Source organism: Doryrhamphus excisus, chromosome 7 (assembly GCF_030265055.1).
Source record: "Doryrhamphus excisus isolate RoL2022-K1 chromosome 7, RoL_Dexc_1.0, whole genome shotgun sequence".
Taxonomy (NCBI): domain Eukaryota; kingdom Metazoa; phylum Chordata; class Actinopteri; order Syngnathiformes; family Syngnathidae; genus Doryrhamphus; species Doryrhamphus excisus.
The window spans coordinates 18,941,716-18,960,837 of NC_080472.1; the positions used below are offsets into that span (position 1 = coordinate 18,941,716).

Below are 19,122 nucleotides of genomic sequence, written 5' to 3' on the forward strand. Positions count from 1 at the left end.
ATTCACCTCAGCCTCGTCGCCTCCTCGCTCCCTCTCTCTCTCTTTTTGCACATTTTCTGATGCCTCTTTATTCTATTTCCATAAAAGACAAGGATACCTCCTACTCAACTCTGGATGAACACCAAATAAACATTGCCCAGGAGATGGAAAGTTGATTTTTTCACTCCTTATTGTATTTTCTTAAAAGATAGTGGTACCTAATACTCAACCCTGTGGAACACCAAGCAAATATTGGCCATGCTATGTAAAGTTCTACATTTATAAACAGCGAGGGTACCGAATACTCAACCCTGTGGCACACCAAGCAAATATTGGCCCTGATATGTAAAGTTGTAAACGTATAAACAGCGAGGGTACCTAATACTCAACCCTGTGGCACACCAAGCAAATATTGGCCATGATATGTAAAGTTCGAAACTTATAAACAGCGAGGGTACCTTTTACTCAACCCTGTGGCACACCAAGCAAATATTGGCCATGATATATAAAGTTCTAAACTTATAAACAGCTAGGGTACCTATTACTCAACCCTGTGGCACACCACGCAAATATTGGCCATGATATGTAAAGTTCTAAACTTATAAACAGCTAGGGTACCTAATACTCAACCCTGTGGAACACCAAGCAAATATTGGCTAAGATATGTAAAGTTCTAAACTTATTAACAGCAAAGGTACCTAATACTCAACCTTGTGGGACACCAAGCAAATATTGGCCATGATATGTAAAGGTGTCTTCTCATTCCCTCTCGCTCTCTTTTCCCACTTTATTCTGGCTCTACAAACAGCAAGGGTACCTAATACTCAACCCTGTGGCACACCACGCAAATATTGGCTAAGATATGTAAAGTTGTAAACTTCTAAACAGCAAGGGTACCTAATACTCAACCCTGTGGCACACCAAGCAAATATTGGCCCTGATATGTAAAGTTCTAAACTTATAGACAGCAAGGGTACCTAATACTCAACCCTGTGGGACACCAAGCACATATTGGCCAAGATATGTAAAATTGTAAACGGATAAACAGCAAGGGTACCTAATACTCAACCCTGTGGAACACCAAGCAAATATTGGCCCTGATGTGTAAAATTGTAAACGTATAAGCAGCAAAGGGTACCTAACACTCAACCCTGTGGCACACCAAGCAAATATTGGCCCTGATATGTAAAGGTGTAAACATATAAACAGCAAGGGTACCTAATACTCAACCCTGTGGCACACCAAGCAAATATTGGCCAAGATATGTAAAGTTGTAAACTTATAAACAGCGATGGTACCTAATACTCAACCCTGTGGCACACCAAGCATATATTTGCCAAGAAAGTTGTAAACGTATAAACAGCGAGGTACCCAATACTCAACCCTGTTCTAAAAACCACAAGCCCGCTAAGCCGAGTGTATTCATCGTACCAGTCTGTCATTACGTTATGCAGGCGTACGCGCTAATCCTCACCTCAGATGACCACCTGAGATGATGGAATCATTTTGCACGCAAACCTGTGGCCTCCCCGTCATCGTAGACTCTCAACTGAATGAAGAAGCGCTGGGATTAATTCCATAAAGTAGTTGTGAAAGTGTTTTATTAAAGCATTAGACTCGAGTGTTGACTGATAAGCAACATCTGAATGACATTAGAAGAACGTCAGTATCCTTTAATGTTCAAGGACAATGTATTGTAAACATAAGCATATACTGGTAGTCATCCATTGCCTTTTAACGGTTAGAATTTTCAGTTTTTCAGTTTTTGTGGTTGAATTGGACTATAGGTGACTACAATATGGGGGTGTTACTTCATGTCTAGAGGGCTCTAATAATGTTAAAATAACTATATCTATGTTCTAACTGTGGAAATATTCATTAATTCATTTTCTACCGCTTTTCCTCACAAGGGTCACCCTGTACTGGTGGCCAGCCAATCACAGGGCACATATAGACAAACAACCATTCACACTCACATTCATACCTATGGACAATTTGGAGTCGCTAATTAACCTAGCATGTTTTTGGAATGCGGGAGGAAACCGGGGTACCCGGAGAAAACCCACGCATGCACGGGGAGAACATGCAAACTCCACACAGACATGGCCGAGGGTGGAATTGAACCCTGGTCTCCTAGCTGTGAGGTCTGTGCAATAACCACTTGACCACCGTGCCGCCACTGCGGAAATATTCCATTGTGAATTCACGGAAATTCACTTATTATGGTCGGGTCTGGAACCAATTAACCGGGATTAGGGCTGCACGGTGGTCGAGTGGTTAGCGCACAGGCCTCACAGCTATGACACCCGAGTTCAATTCCACTCCCGGCCATCTCTGTGTCGAGTTTGCATGGTTTTCTCCGGGTACTCCGGTTTCCTCCCACATTCCAAAAACATGCTAGGTTATTTAGCGACTCCAAATTGTCCATAGGTATGAATGTGAGTGTGAATGGTTGTTTGTCTATATGTAGGCAGTAAAAATTGAATGAATGAATGAGGGATTATTGTACCTCGTTTTTTGTTATTTATTTCTTCCTAAAGGTTTCAGATTATTGACAAAAAACAAGTCATACAAAAAGTGTATTTGGTTTTCCGAACTTCTACTGTCATCATTGTGGATAGTTTTGCTTTTTTTAGCCCCCAGATTCCAGGATAATCCCTAAATACGAACCTATAACAACAAGCCAGCCCGCCCACTCTTTTTTTTTTCTAATCATTCCTAGAAACCAAAAGCTTGTTGACTGCCATGGAAAACATTCTCCACAGGTTCTCTCTCGCCATTCTTAGAAAGAAAGACGTCCATAATAGTTAAGCGTTTTGGCTAGCCTTTGCAAGGATTTAATGCATGATGTTTTTGACAGCTAAATGTATAATCCCGCTTTAGAAAGCCCCCGCTTGCACTTTTAGGACGTGTTGTGTTATGTTGTGTTGTGCCCTCAGGAAGGTTGAGTCACCGCAGCACAAAGGTGTAGCAGTATAGCGCCACTGTAAACAATTGCGCAACACTCCCGCCCGCACGACTTGCCGCACAGGCTTTTTTCATTCACCGCATTCTCCCTAGTGAATGGGAAGAGGTTTTATATGCGTGTATGAGTTATTTTTGGCACGGCAGACGTGTCTTGTTCCTGGAGACCACCTCGGCAGCACAATAATAGTGTTTGATTTGCATAACAGCCCGCCATGAAAGCGTGGGTCATCTCCGTCCGGTGACCTAAGATGTGACTTTCCGATGAGCCGTAGTGACATGTGACGCTTGGTGCACAAGTACAATTCACCCTCTGTGTTTTTCAGTGCCAGGCTATGCCAAAAGTCATTGTTGTCTGTCATGCGTGCACAGAAAGACGCACCAACCAGGCAGTGCCAGGCTTTTCGATGAAAGGACCCTTTCAGGGGTCACTTTGCTGCATCACAGAGTAAAAAAAAAAAACACATCTCCTGATGGGAGTGCACATTACCAGATTCAATTAATACCACTTGCATGCATGCAAATGTAATATGTACATTATTTTTTTGCACTGCTGCTGTAGTACTGTATACTAACAGATACTAACTGTAGTGTCAACCGATCAGCAAACAGACACAATTGTTGTATTTATTTTATGATCAATTCATTAATTAGCATTCTTTATTTTGTATTTTTTGTTTAACTTAACACAACTTAATTTACCCTTTCTTTATATATGTATTATTTATTATTTATTATTTATTATTTATTATTTATTATTTATTATTTATTATTTATTATTTATTATTTATTATTTATTATTTATTATTTATTATTTATTATTTATTATTTATTATTTATTATTTATTATTTATTACCCGGAGAAAACCCACGCATGCACAGGGAGAACATGCAAACTCCACACAGAGATGGCCGAGGGTGGAATTGAACCTTGGTCTCCTCGCTGTGAGGTCTGCGCGCTAGCCACTAGACCGCCGTGTCGCCCCTTTTTAATTTTTAATTTTTAATTTTTAATTTTTAATTTTTAATTTTTAATTTTTAATTTTTAATTTTTAATTTTTAATTTTTAATTTTTAATTTTTAATTTTTAATTTTTAATTTGTTTTCTCTTTCTCTCACCAATATAGCACAATTATGCAAATCTGTACTATTGTACTACTGTATTACCACTTTTTTTTTCCTTTCTTCTTTTTTTTCTTTTACATATTCGACCTGGGTTGCATGGTGATCAAGTGGTTAGTGCGCAGACTTCACAGCTTGGAGACCCGGGTTCAATTCCACTCTTTTTTTCCGCCATTTATTGCGGCTGGAAATAACACTTCCACACAGTATGAGAGGAGAACTTTTTTCACTCTTTTTTTTTTTTTTTTACTTTTTTCATGACCAGGGTTCAATTCCACCCTCGGCCATCTCTGTGTGGAGTTTGCATGTTCTCCTCGTGCACGTGTGGGTTTTCTCCCTCATTCCAAAAACATGGCGACTCTAAATTGTCCATAGGTATGAATGTGAGTGTGAATGGTTGTTTGTCTATATGTGCCCTGTGATTGGCTGGCTGGCCACCAGTTCAGGGTGTACCGCGCTAACCACTCTTCCACCATGCATGGGAAATAATGAGACTGATAATTTTTTTGTTGTTTAAAAGTGTTAAAAAGTACATTTTGCCCCAATTTTGTGAACACTTAAGAGTGGAGTTTCGAATTTACATGGGATAGAAATTGCTTTTCATTAAACAAATCACAGCAAATAATGCAAACGACACATGGAATAATAGTTCCTACCCCTACTGGAGGTTTGCTTTATGTTTCTAAAGTTCATCTGCGTATCTGGGGAGGTCCTGTCGTCTTCCCATCCCAATTGTGTTCCCATCCTTGAATTAAAGCAGCCACAAATGACACCAAGTTCTTATTCCGTCCACGCGAAAATGACATCAACTGCCGCCACAACATCCCCACCTACTATTTTGCAAAACAGCTAATGAGCCTAAGAAAAAAAAAGATGATGATAGTTGAGGTTTTCTGTCGAGAAAAGGAATCCCCCTCCATACAATTACACTTAAGAAGCAAACCACCATGTCATATTTAAACCTCCTCCTTTTACCCTGCAGGCCGGAGAGCTCATTTTCTTTAATTGCCTCCAAATTGGAGTGTTACCAAGCGGATTGAGAACATATGTAAGTGGAATTTATCACGGCTGAAGAGCATAATGGGATTCCAAACGTGTGTGAAGATGCACAGAGGCAGAATGTGGCTTGAGTTGAGTTGGAGGACATTTTAATGGAGATGTCAAGATTGGACTCAGTAGCGACATTGTCTGGTCAGATGATGTACTGCATGCAGTAAAAAGTGAATTTATGCTATAAATTCAAGTTATTGTTACTGTACTGTTTATTTATTCTATATTTTATCACTGTTAGACACCTTTTATACCCTATTTGACTTATCCGTGATAAAAATATAAAGATTTTAAGTGTTCTTTTTGAACAAAATGCACACTCAAAGCGAGAGTGACTCAAATTTGGTTCTTCCTCCAACTGGCCCAAATCTCGCTGACCTCAATAACTCAGAGCAGGTCACATGGAGACATCCAATGGAGTTCAAAATAGCTTTCTGCGTATTGACAGGCGGCAAGTGATGGCGTTTGTAAAACAAGTTGGTAGTTATTAGCGCACTGGCTGTCAGTCACACGTTGTCAGTCACTTTGTGGCACACAGCCAGACACACACATACATACATAAGTACAGTGTGCGGTAAACATGTTATGTGACATGACTCAGAAGTGGGTTCATTATGTTGCTTATTTGTATACTCTGCTATTTTTTATCATTGTGGATTTCATGAAAAGCTTGTGGGAAAAGCTGAAAAAAACAAACAAAGTGCTTTTTCCTGGTTGAAGATGGCTTATCAATTGGAAAAAATATTTTTAATTTTTCACAAAATCTCATGTATATTTTCCCCAAGTTAAGCATTTTCAAACATAAACAAAAATACAAATATAATGCATAAACACTGGACACCTTTTCTGCATATCTTACATTTATTCAGCCTGTTCTCTCTTTTTTTATTGTTAGAAATTTCCTTCCAAGATGACGTAATGTCTGTTATGGTTAAGTAGTTTGTAAAATAAATTACCAAATTACCCGCATAAAATGCAATTTATCTGTATATTCTGCTATTTTTTACTAGCGTGAATTTCATGAAAAGCTTGTGGGAAAAGCCGAAAAAAAACAAACAAAGTGCTATTTCCTGGTTGAAGATGGCTTATTAATAATAAAAAAATATGTACATATATTTCATAAAATCTCATGTATGTTTTTCCCCCAAGTTAAGCATTTTCAAACATAAACAAAAATACAAATATAATGCATAAACACCGGACACCTTTTCAGCCTATTCTCTATTTTTTTATTGTTAGAACTTTCCTTCCAAGATAACGTAATGTTTGTTATGGTCGAGTAGTTAGTAAAATAAATTACCCGCATGAAATGCGACTTAGTTGTATATTCTGCTATTTTTTTACTAGCGTGAATTTCGTGAAAAGCTTGTGGGAAAAGCTGAAAAAAAAAACAAACAAAGTGCTATTTCCTGGTTGAAGATGGCTTATTAAAAAAATATGTACATATATTTCACTTTCCTTCCTGTTTTGGTCAAGTACTTTGTAAAATAAATTACCCGCAAAAAATGCGACTTATCTGTATATTCTGCTATTTTTTTTTACTAGCGTGCATTTCATGGAAAAAATATTGAAATATTTCACAAGCATTTAAGCATTTTTAAACATAAACAAAAATACAAATATAAGGCATAAACACTGGACACCTTCTATTCTTTTATTGGTAGAACTTGCCTTCCAAGAGGACATAATGTCTGTTATGGTCAAGTAGTTTGTAAAATAAATTACCCGCATAAAATGCAACTTATGTATGTTTTTTTTCGAATTATGCATTTTTGGCCTTGTGCGACTTATAGTCCAGAAAATACGGTAATAAATATCATCTCAAGTTTGAATGCGTCTTCTGAATTCAAAATATGCTTTTAAAGAGTGACCTTGTCTCACACATGAACCCATGGTATGACTTGCGTCCGTTTGAGCTGTCAGTCAGTGTTAAAAGAAGCGGCCTATTGCTCCATTGATTGCACAACAGGCCTTTTGAAGCCGTTTTCTATGGTAGGAAAACCTCTTTCCTGAAATGAGGAAGGTGCAAAGTGGAATAAAAGTCATCTCTATACTTGATTTAAAAAAAAAAAAACAGGCCTATAATGATTGCGGTGCTATTTTCTTGTTTAACCAAGCAGAAGATGAAAAATAGTCAACATTGCGGACTTCACTGCCCCGCCCCCCTCCCCGGGGGTACAACTGTGTGCTGTAACGCGTATCTCCGGAATATGTGTCATTCTTGTACAAAGGCATCCGCCCTCCAGTCAAAGCCTGACGCTTGTCAAAAGGGAAAAGCGAGTGAAGGTTCTAAATCTTGCATTTTGACAATGTAATTCGTAGTGAGGGGCTGCTTGCCGATGGAAGACACACGGCGGGGCCCCGTCAAGGTGGGATGCCTTGTCACTTGAAAATGTTGCCGTCATATCGCTTACATGCACTGTTTTTCTTTCAAAGTACTTCATTAATGTTCCTCGTCCTCATTTTCTTAAACATGTTTAAAATAAGAGTGCTGCACGGTGGGCAAGTGGTTAGCGCGCAGACCTCACAGCTAGGAGACCCGAGTTCAATCCCACCCTCGGCCATCTCTGTGTGGAGTTTGCACGATCTCCTCGTGCATGCGTGGGTTTTCTCCGGTTTCCTCCCACATTCCAAAAACATGCTAGGTTAATTAACGACTCTAAATTGTCCATAGGTATGAATGTGAGTGTGAATGGTTGTTTGTCTATATGTGCCCTGTGATTGGCTGCATGGCCACCAGTCCAGGGTGTACCCCGCCTCTTGCCCGAAGACAGCCGGAATAGGCTCAAAACGCTCGGTTCCAGAAGGCGTGGTTAAAGTGCCTCTTTGTGATGTCACAGACGGACTTCCTTATATGGTTCATAGTTAAGAAGCACATTGGGTGTGTGACCAATCACAGTGGAGTGTTTTCTGCAAAATCTGAAATGTTTTTTGAGTGGGTTATTGTGTGTCGCTGCTCTATAGGAGACCACAACTCAATACAAATACGTTTTTTCTCTTTTATGTGCGTTCTAAAGATATAAAAACAGCTAAAAATAGACAAGTAATTAATGGACATAGTGGGATTAAAACACCTTCAGAAACCTTCAATGACGTTTTATATCCATGTTGTCATCATGTAGTAACAGCTCTGTCGCTATGCCGCTAACATAGTTCTTTTGCATAACAATGTTAATAACAATAATAATAATAATAACAATGTTGCTCTAGCTTGGTTAATATAAAGGTCCCATTTTGTAAATGGATCATTCTTGACACTTTTTAAAGTTTTTTTTAAAGGTTTAGTTTGATTTGTAGTTGTTGAGGCAACGAAATATGCAGCAGAAAATCAAGGCTGTCCATCTTCTTCACCGTGCCACACTTTGAAAACCCTCAAACTAAACCATCAGTCAGATAATGGCACCCGATTATATTCTTACTCTAGTTTTTACTTCGTTTTTTTGCCCATAAAAGGTGAATGAGACCGCTAAAACTCATCAAAACACTGCAAACCTTTCAATAAAACATCATGTGTTCAGTGTTGTTAATGGAAGAATCACAATTACAAGACACGTTTCCGGTAGCATATGACAAATTAAAATGTGTGGGCGAATTTGTCGTTTGTCTAACTTTGTTCGAAATGTAAAAAGGAATAAAAATCAGTTTAAACGTATGTGGTGGAAATGGTTACGGTTCACATTCGTGCCGTGCGAAAGAATCGAACACCAGATGTGAAATTAAAAACGGTGTTTTATTTTGAAAGCACACGCATTTCCGTTTCTCATGTGAGTTAGCTAGACACATTCGTTGCCTTGTTGAGTCATCGCCGGAGAGCAACTCAGAACCAAGCGAACCTCCGACCTGGAGCTTTACCTTCTAGAACCCACTGGAGCTCTCTGTGGATTTTTATTCATCTGTCACTCTTCTCAGAGCCAACCCCGGGCTGGAAATAGTGCTCACCGTGGAGGAAATAAGCACCGCAGGCACCGCGACATCAGCGGGCGAACTTGGCTTCGCTACCCCCGTGGGAGGTGTCTGTTTGTCGGCTTGCAGCTGCATGCAAGTCCCGCTGACCCCATCGGTGCTCTGACGTTTACATTTTGTGTCTTTTTAGTGGAGATTCCAAGTTATGGCTATAATTCGTGTATGTTTTTGCAAATGTCTTCTCCGGGCTTTTCGTCAACCATCTGTGGCTTTAATGTGACGCACTGTCGTAACACACCGTGTGCGCCGTTTGGAGCGGACCCCCGCAGAGGAAGAGGAGGCTCTTCATCAAGTTTCTGGTTCTCATAACTCCTTCAAGCAGGACTGGAGCCGATGTAACAGGTACTACTTAGAATGGACTCTTTCTTATATTTATACTTATATATGCAACAATATTCCTCCTGCAGGATTTGAATCATTACTGGAATCGACTCAAGCATCTTTGTGTCTCATGTGACCGATTTAATGTTAACAAAGTGCAGGCAAAACAATTTTTATTAATATAAAAGTACTGACTAAGTACTTGTGATGTGCTATAATCTAATCACATTCACTTTGTTTTTGAAGCTGCCATTTTCTTGGTGTATTTATTTTTAATAACAAGGATCCTAATTGTCTTCTTCCTTCCTGTAATACCACTGTGTCACTTTGACCCAGCATGGCAGTTCCCATGGACGACAGGGGGTCCAGAAGAAACATAAACATGATAATCTAATAATGAAACCTCCCTATAAATACAAGGCATTGTTTGCAGGATCAGCTGTAGACCACTTCCAATGAAATGGGAAAAGCAGTTCATGGGAATTCTGTGAAATTGCATATTTTGATAATGGTTTAATTTCATTTGAACATGCATCAGATTACAATTGAATGCATCACATAATCAGTTCACAGTTCCACATGTCCAAAAGGAGTAGGAAGAAGCAAAGCTTATTAAACCCTACCCCTCCATCTGGTACTTTTACAATCAGTAACTGTTACATTTGTTCACTTCCTGCTTTCCTAATATAATTTTCTTAATTTTTTTCATTTTTTAACATATTTTATTATGTATTTATTTATTTATTTTTGTCACGTACCGAAGTAAGGGTAATGGTAATGGTTGTATTTCATTTGAACATGCATCAGATTACAATTGAATGCATCACATAATCAGTTCACAGTTCCACATGTCCAAAAGGAGTAGGAAGAAGCAAAGCTTATTAAATCCTACCCCTCCATCTGGTACTTTTACAATCAGTAACTGTTACATTTGTTCACTTCCTGCTTTCCTAATATAGTTTCAGGGGGTTTTTTACTTGAAAAAAATGATTCACTTCCTGCTTTCCTAATATAGTTAAATTGTTTTTTTTTTATTTTTTACTTAATTTTTTTGTTCACTTCCTGCTTTCTAATATAGTTTTTGTATTCTTGTATTTAGCAAACATCAACTGCTTGTCTTGTTTCTTGACATTTTTAGCTAATTGGTTATTTTTAGCCTTATGTATTATTTTAGCTGTTTGAAGATGAACTATATCAGCAAGATGAAGTATTTGTGATTTTAGAAATAAGGAGTTAGTATGTTCTTTGTAGGCGGCATTATGAATTATCCTTACTGGCCTTTTTTGCCGTACATTTAGCGAGTGAAAATTGCTTTTATAGTTATTAGCCCATATTTCCACACAATAAGTAAGATATGGTAGAACCACCTTATGTTGTATATTTGTAATATGAGGTTTCCGGCTCATATTTTCATCTATTGTGATGCCCAGAAATTTATTATCCTTCACTCTTTCGATGTCAATATTTTATTATAGACATTGTTACAAGAACTCAGAAGATCAGAACTCCGAGAGGTTCCATTTCCGGTCACTTGTCACTCTCGCAATGCCTGAGTTCTTGTGAAACCAGAGCAAGAACACACTCATTTCCTATGACATCATTTCCACCGTATTGTACACACACGGTCAATGGGAGATGGTTTTTAGGATGTAGATGAGACAAACAGCTGCGTCGTCATCCCTCGGCATTGCCTTTTGTCTCCCGTAGAGGCCGTCAACACCTGGACGGCTCAAGCTGCAGGGCATCCATCAGTCTGTGTCTGGAAGCAGGAGGTGACGGCTTTATAATTAATTCTACAGTTCATTAGGAGGTGTGTAAAGTGGTTGTTTTGAAATTCCTGTAAACAGCTGCAAAGTCGGATTTTCATGAATAGGGCTCAGATGAAAGCATAAACTTAGTTTTGATATAAAGTTTGTGCATGTTTTTTTCACACAGATTGATTTAAATCGCCATTTTTTTCTCTAAAACGTGCTTTTAAAAAAGAAATAGTGGTGTACTATTGATGTACCATTTTTTATGTAGCAGTGTATCACGTTTACATTATTCTGACTTTGACTTCATAGAATATTAAGCAGTTTTTTAGCATTATTAGACTCCTCTATATATGAAATAACACTCCTATAATGACCTTTACAGTCCTACTATTCATTATTTATACCGCATTACAACTATTATGCTAGCAAGCTAGCCATTTAGCATCTAATTCATTCATTTTCTACCGCTTTTCCTCACGGGGGTGCTGGAGCCTATCCCAGCTGTCTTCGGGCGAGAGGCGGGGTACACCCTGGACTGGTGGCCAGCCAATCACAGGGCACATATAGACAAACAACCATTCACACTCACATTCATACCTATGGACAATTTGGAGTCGCTAATTAACCTAGCATGTTTTCTTGGAACGTGGGAGGAAACCTGAGTACCCGGAGAAAACCCACGCATGGACGGGGAGAACATGCAAACTCCACACAAAGAGGGTGGGATTGAACCCGTGTCTCTTATCTGTGAGGTCTGCACGCTAACCACTTGACCGCCGTGCAGCCTGTGTCTAATTTACTGCGTCTGGAAAAAAACACTTCCACACAGTATGGGAGGAGAACTTTTTTCACTCTTTTTTTTTTATTTTTTACTTTTTTCATGACCAGGGTTCAATTCCACCCTCGGCCATCTCTGTGTGGAGTTTGCATGTTCTCCCCGTGCATTTTTTTCGAGGTACTCGGGTTTCCTCCCACATTCCCAAAACATGCTAGGTTAATTGGCGACTCCAAATTGTCCATAGGTATGAATGTGAGTGTGAATGGTTGTTTGTCTATATGTGCCCTGTGATTGGCTGGCCACCACTTTCTCGTCCAAAGACAGCTGGGATAGGCTCCAGCACCTCCAGTGAGGATAAGCGGTAGAAAATGAATGAATGAATGAATGAATGAACTTTTTTCACTCTCATGTCAGACATGTCATGGTGAATTTCATATAGATCTATATACATTTTTCAACATTATTCTTAATTTCTGTTAATTAATGCAATAATCTTGCACAAATCTATGTTTCAGGGGGATTTAGGTTGTACACTACGAAAAAAAAAAAAAAAAACGTTGACTTTATATGCTGTTTCCAGACATGCATGGAACTGTTGTGCAGTGGTGCCATCCCTGCCACTCTGACTGACCTCTTCCCTGTCATGTTAAGCTGCTAAATGACCACCGAGGAGCCTAACCTTGAGGTTATCCAGGCTGTGGTGACTTTGGGCTAAATTTGGAAGGGCAGCAGCAGCAATTAAGGGGCCTTCCCTTTGCATCGTCACTGGGACTTGATTCAAAGAGATATTTTTTCAATGCATGCTAAAAACGATTAAGACAAGATGACATTCAGCCGTGGGTTGTTTTTATGTATGTTTGCTTTTGCTAAGAGTAGCACAGCAATGTAGCCTTTGAGCTAACTGGAACATGCAAACGTTCTTACTAATCTGTGTTGGTGTTCCCTGGAGGAATCATCAAAAAGCCTGGGGCATTGTTGCCACTGCTCAGCAAACATTTCCTCCCGTTTCATTGTTCCACCTTCTTCCCCTTTTCGCTGTGTTTTCTTACCGGTATGCTAGCCAGGGACAACACTGTTGTCTTATTGATCAATTACTTATGGGAGACGAAGAGCAACCACAGGACAAGAAGTTCCACTGAGGCTCTGTCCACAGGGAAAGGTTCATGGGAGTTCTAATTTGGTGGGTTGAAAAAAATATTTACATCACATAATCAGTTCACAGTTCCACATGTCCAAAAGGAGTAGGAAGAAGCAAAGCTTATTAAATCCTACCCCTCCATCTGGTACTTTTACAATCAGTAACTGTTACATTTGTTCACTTCCTGCTTTCCTAAAATATTTTTTTTATTTTATAAATTTTTTAATGTATTTTATAAATTTTTGTTTATTTATTTTTATTTTTGTATTTATTTATTTTTATTTTTTGTATTTATTTATTTATTTTTGTCACGTACCAAAGTCATGGTAATGGTTTAATTTCATTTGAACATGCATCAGATTACAATTGAATGCATCACATAATCAGTTCACAGTTCCACATGTCCAAAAGGAGTAGGAAGAAGCAAAGCTGATTAAATCCTACCCCTCCATCTGGTACTTTTACAATCAGTAACTGTTACATTTGTTCACTTCCTGCTTTCCTAAAATAATTTTTTTATTTTATAATTTTTTTAATGTATTTTATAAATTTTTGTTAATTTATTTTTATTTTTGTATTTATTTATTTTTTTAGGAAGAAGCAAAGCTTATTAAATCCTATCCCTCCATCTGGTACTTTTACATTTGTTCACTTCCTGCTTTCCCAATATAATTTTTTTTAAATTTTTTTTGGCTCATTTGCTCCTCTCATTTTGGAATATAAGACGACAAAATATTAGGAGAATGTATAACTGGGTTGAGTCATGTCAGTCGGAATATTCAGATATTCAGCTCACTTGTGGTCATGTGACAGCAACGTTTTCATAAAAGAGTGGTTTCACTTGTCTCCATGGAAACGACAACGACGTGTGGGTGAAAAGGTTTCCATAGCCCCCTGAGTGATATTCTTCTCTTGTGTTTTTAGTGACAAGAACAGACGAGGACCAAGCTGGGCCAAGCTAGGCCCACCCTCCCTAAGGAGGGTCTCCAAGACTCCTCGGACCTCCTTTCCTAGTTCCTCTTATCAGATTAGTCTGGAAGCATCCAACTGTCCATGTCTTGGATGACCCTCACTGGATGTTGGCAGCAGGATGGATTTGGATGTTGATCTCATAGGCCCCGCCCTCTTTTACTGCCTTTTGCCCCTTTACTTCCTGCTCTTTATAAGAAAGCCCCATACGATCTGCGGGGGCTTCCCAGAGCCGAGTATAGGACCCTATAGGAACTTGTCCTGTTGAAGCGCTTCCATCAACTCCATCGCTGTTTAGTTTATTGGAGTCTAAGGAGAAGATACATTTAACGCTAACCTTTTAAAGGAAGAATGTCGGAAAGCAAAAACGGCACCAAAGCAGTGAAATTCATTGCCCCGGCCCCTCCATCGTCGTCCCCTCAGACCCCGCAGAAGAATGTGAACGGCTCTGCGAGTTCAGACTTGCACGTGGCGGACAAGCTGGAGGGCCACCCGGAGGTCCAACGGCGGCGTCACACGATGGACAGAGACTCCAAGACCGCCGAGCACCGCTTCTTCCGCCGGAGTGTCATCTGCGACTCCAACGCCACCGCTTTGGACCTTCCCAGCAAGGCGGCGGTCATACTCACCTCGCCGCCAGACTGTAGTGGGGTTTCTTACTCCGGTTTGTTGGTGTCTCAACCTGCGGAGCGAGACCTCCAAGAGGCACTTAAGGGACAATTTTTGCCAAGCCCTCAACCTGGGGGTGCTCTCGAGGGGCAAAGTCAAAGTTCAGGAGTGAATAGCATCGCACATGCCGAGAGCGGCGCTGTAGAAAGCGCAGAAGGGGCGGTACAAGAACCCACCTCTGTAGCATCGGATGTTAACAAAACGGGAGACAAGCAGCGTGACGCCTTGCAGCAGGAAGTGACCAAAGACGGAAAAGCGAATGAATGCAGCGCCAGCAGTCCTACAGAGGACAAGGAGCGGGAGACGGAGCTGGCCAAAGCGCGGGCCGAACAGAGGGAGGCCGAGAAGCGGGTGCAGGAGGACATCGAGGAGGCCGAGACCAAAGCGGTCGGGACCTCGCCTGACGGACGTTTCCTGAAATTTGACATTGAGATTGGCAGAGGGTCCTTCAAGACGGTTTACAAGGGGCTCGACACGGAGACGACGGTGGAGGTGGCGTGGTGCGAGCTGCAGGTATGTCCTCGCCGCCGTCCTCGCCACCGCACGTTGTCGGCTTTCGTACATAAAGTATGGCGGTTATTAAGGGGTGTGTCTTGGCAAGAATCTGATGATACGATAAGTATCACGATTATCAATTTGATGATGATATCAATTTGAAAAACAAAATACCTGCAATATCACAGTACAAGGGCTGCACAGTGGACAAGTGGTTAGTGCACAGACCTCACAGCTAGGAGACCCAAGATTCTTGCATTAATTACCAGAAATGAAGAATAATGTTGAAAAATGGATATAGATCTTTGTGAAATTCACCATGGCATATCTGACATGAGAGTGAAAAAAGTTATCCTCCCATCCTGTGTGGAAGTGGTAAGTTTTTTTCCAATGCAATAAATTAAACACAAGCTGCACGGCACTCGAGTGGTTAGCGCGCAGACCTCACGGCTAGGAGACCTGAGTTCAATCCCACCCTTGGAGTATGTGTGAGGACGTTTCACTCGTGAATCTCGTTCAACGTCCTTGCCTAATTGACTACGTAATAAGTGCTGCCACCTAACGATCGGAGGTTTGAATTCAAATCAGAAATGAACCTTTGCCGTGTCTGCACTTGAATAAATACCATATACAGCAGGGGTCTCAAACACGCGGGCCAAGTGTGGCCCACAGGACGCTAGTTTATGCCCCCGCCTTGATATGAAAGTTTAATGTTAGTGCGGCCCGCGCCAGTTTGATATGGATGCTGTATGGTATCATGTACCCAGAAAAAAATTATTACGTTTGATTAATGTTCATGTTAAAGGTTAAATAACTCTTAATAGTTATCCTCCCTATCCGTGTGGAAGTGGTAAGTTTTTGGCTATTTAAGTTTAAAGGAAATAACTTGAAGGCTACCGTTTAGGTTGCTAGCTCTCTAGTTTGCGAGTTAGCATGTGTCTCAAGACCCTGCAGTTGCGCAATATGTTGTAAATAAAAAGAGTATAAATGTGACTATAGTCGTGTTTTGTGTACAGGACTCTAATAATGCTTTGTTAATTTTAATCTGAAAAAATAATTTGTCTACCCACAAACTATATGTGGTTTCTTAAGTTTTTATTATTTGCCGTTTTATTATTATTATTATATTTATTTATTACTGATTTTCTTTATTCTTGATTTGTTTATTTATTTTTCATCTTATTTTGTGTAGAAAAATTAAAATTACAATATTTGAGAACAGTGGAATGTTTTATCAGAGCTTTTATTGTAGAAAATCAGAACCAAAGCAAAGTTTATTCATTTTGCTGTTTTTAATAAATGCGTTTTTTTGTTTTGTTTGTGGAAAACCTGATACGGCCCAGTCTCACCCAGACCCTCGCTCCAGTGGCCCCCCCAAGTAAATTCAATTTGAGACCCCTGATATACAGTCTATGATAAATGCCTAAAAATATCCATATCATACTTTGTAATATTGATACAACAATCGCTGAAACGATATTTTCTTACACTCATAGCAGTTATAATACCGAATACGAGCTAGTGTGAGTGCACACTGAAGGTCAAGTCAGGACTGAACGCCATACTGGCTGTCGGGTACTTTAATTAGGGTAAAAAGCAGTACATTTCTACCACGTCAGCACCTTTTTATGGTGCCTGCTAGCGAGTTAGCCGCTGCCGTGTAACTTAGCGGCGCTTTACTCCATTGCTAAGTGGAAAACAAACAAAACATTTAGCAAGGTGTCTGCAGACTGACACAGAACCGTGAACAGGATGCTGTTTCCGCGTTATTCTGCAACATTATACATATGCGTTGTTTCCTGAATGCATGAACTGAACTCTTCCAGAGTTGGTGCTGTGTAAGTATCCGATGTACAGTACGGTTACGTCATCATATTTCTGGCAACCGGCTGAGCTGAGGCTTTTAAGAGCAGCAAGAGAACTTGTGGTTTTCCTTTCGCTAAGTCTTGCCAAAGAACCGAGCAGCATAGATCCTCTTTGATGGGCCATGACATCATTTAAACACACTTTTGACTTGACGCTTGTGTCAATACATCAGAAAGGAGTCGTAAACTTGAAACTGACTCAGAAATTGAATGCTGAGAGATGCCAAAAAAAGGAAATTAATTCTATTAAAGCCGGTTCTTACATCATAGCCGCTTATACCATCTCTCAGCATGAACAATACATGTTTGTTTTCTTGCTCCGAATCAAACAAAAACCACATCAGGTCTTTTTTAATTCATTCAGTACATCACAAGATGCTCCTTGAGGCTCCAGTAGACCCAGGAGCTAAAACCAGCCTTTGCGCCTTGGAAACCCTGCTTTGTTTACCAGGAAACAAACATCCATTTTTCTCCAATGCTTAGTCCAGGGGTCTCAAACTCAATTTACACTGGAGCTAGGGTCTGGGTGAGACTGGGCCGTATCAGGTTTTCCACAAACCCCCCCCCCCCCCCCCAAAAAAACGCATTTATTAAAATCAGAAAAATGAATGAACTTTGCTTTGGTTCCGATTTTCTACAATAAAAGCTCTGATAAAACATTCCACTGTTCTCAAATATCTTAATTTTTATTTTTCTACACAAAATAAGATGAAAAATAAATAAATCAAAGAATAAATCAAGAATAAAGAAAATCAATCAGTAATAAATAAATATAATAATAATAATAATAAAATGGCAAATAATACAAACTTAAGAAACCACATATAGTTGGTTGGTAGACAAATTATTTTTTTCAGATTAAAATGAACAAAGCATTATTAGAGCCCTGTAGACATGACAAAACACGACTATAGTCACATTTATACTCTTTTTATTTACAACATATTGCGCAACTGCAGGTTCTTGAGACACATGCTAACTCGCAAACTAGAGAGCTAGCGACCTAAACGGTAGCCTTCAAGTTATTTCCTTTAAACTTAAATAGCCAAAAACGTACCACTTCCACACGGATAGGGAGGATAACTATTAACAGTTATTTAACCTTTAACATGAACATTAATCAAACGTAATAATTTTTTCTCGGTGCATGATACCATACAGCATCCATATCAAACTTGCGCGGGCCGCACTAACATTAAACTTTCATATCGTGGCGGGGGCCTTAAACTAGCGTCCTGCGGGCCACATTTGGCCCGCGGGCTGCATGTTTGAGACCCCTGGCTTAGTCCGTCACCCTCCCAAGATCAACCTTGAAGCTCCGTGTCAAGCAGGTGTTTATTGGGTGGGATTCAAATTCAGGCCGGAGAGAATCTGTTGCAGGACTTATTTAATATATCCTGGATTAACGCTGCATTTAAACATGATCTATGGGAAGTCTTACGTAAGGATGGCGAAGGATGGTGACGGGGCCGACTGTATGCATGCAGAGGCACGTTGCGTCCTACGGATTCTTTCTGCGGTCCTGTGTGGTGTCTGTGACGGATGAGCAACTGCAGACATGCGGCTGGAGTAGAGTTACAAACCGTGGGGGCAACTGGAGATATCTGGGAGGCTGCTAGCGATACCGGATGTTGTTTTAGTCGGAATGTTAGCCACTTTTGAAGGATGAGATGCTCCATATTGGCTGTCTTAACTTGTATTGTCCAGGATTTGATCACCGATAGCGATGTAGAAGAAACTAACTCCAGCTAATGAACACATTAGGATTTTTCTTTTGGATGGTTTTGACGAAAAAACACCTTTTGAGACAAATACCACCATATGTAATACAAGTTATAGCTCTACTTTTGACATTTTTGTAGTCCAGGCTTCTCTACACATCTTAAAATTTGCATCAGTTGGCTACGGAGCTGTCATTTTGATATATTTTGTTTTTGTTTTTGTTTTTTACAGTAGGCTAAGCGAGTATTATGTTGCTGGTAAACAAACATAGCTCATTAACATTAAAGCTACAGACACACAAAAGAGGCGTGTCCCCAGGAGGGCTTACTAAAA

At 39.9% G+C, this 19,122-nt stretch overlaps 1 protein-coding gene across 11 annotated transcripts in view; it reads left to right on the plus strand.

The window, feature by feature from the left end:
- The first annotated feature begins 8,913 nt into the window (after nucleotides 1-8,913).
- Nucleotides 8,914-19,122, plus strand: part of wnk1b (WNK lysine deficient protein kinase 1b) — a 66,821-nt gene continuing 56,612 nt past the window's right edge. For all 11 annotated transcript variants that reach the window (XM_058077899.1, XM_058077892.1, XM_058077896.1 and 8 more), the window contains exons 1-2: nucleotides 8,914-9,420; nucleotides 13,994-15,220. In XM_058077899.1, the coding sequence (XP_057933882.1) occupies nucleotides 14,390-15,220 (831 nt within the window). In that variant the 5' untranslated portion in view covers nucleotides 8,914-9,420; nucleotides 13,994-14,389. The remainder of the gene's footprint in view (nucleotides 9,421-13,993; nucleotides 15,221-19,122) is intronic.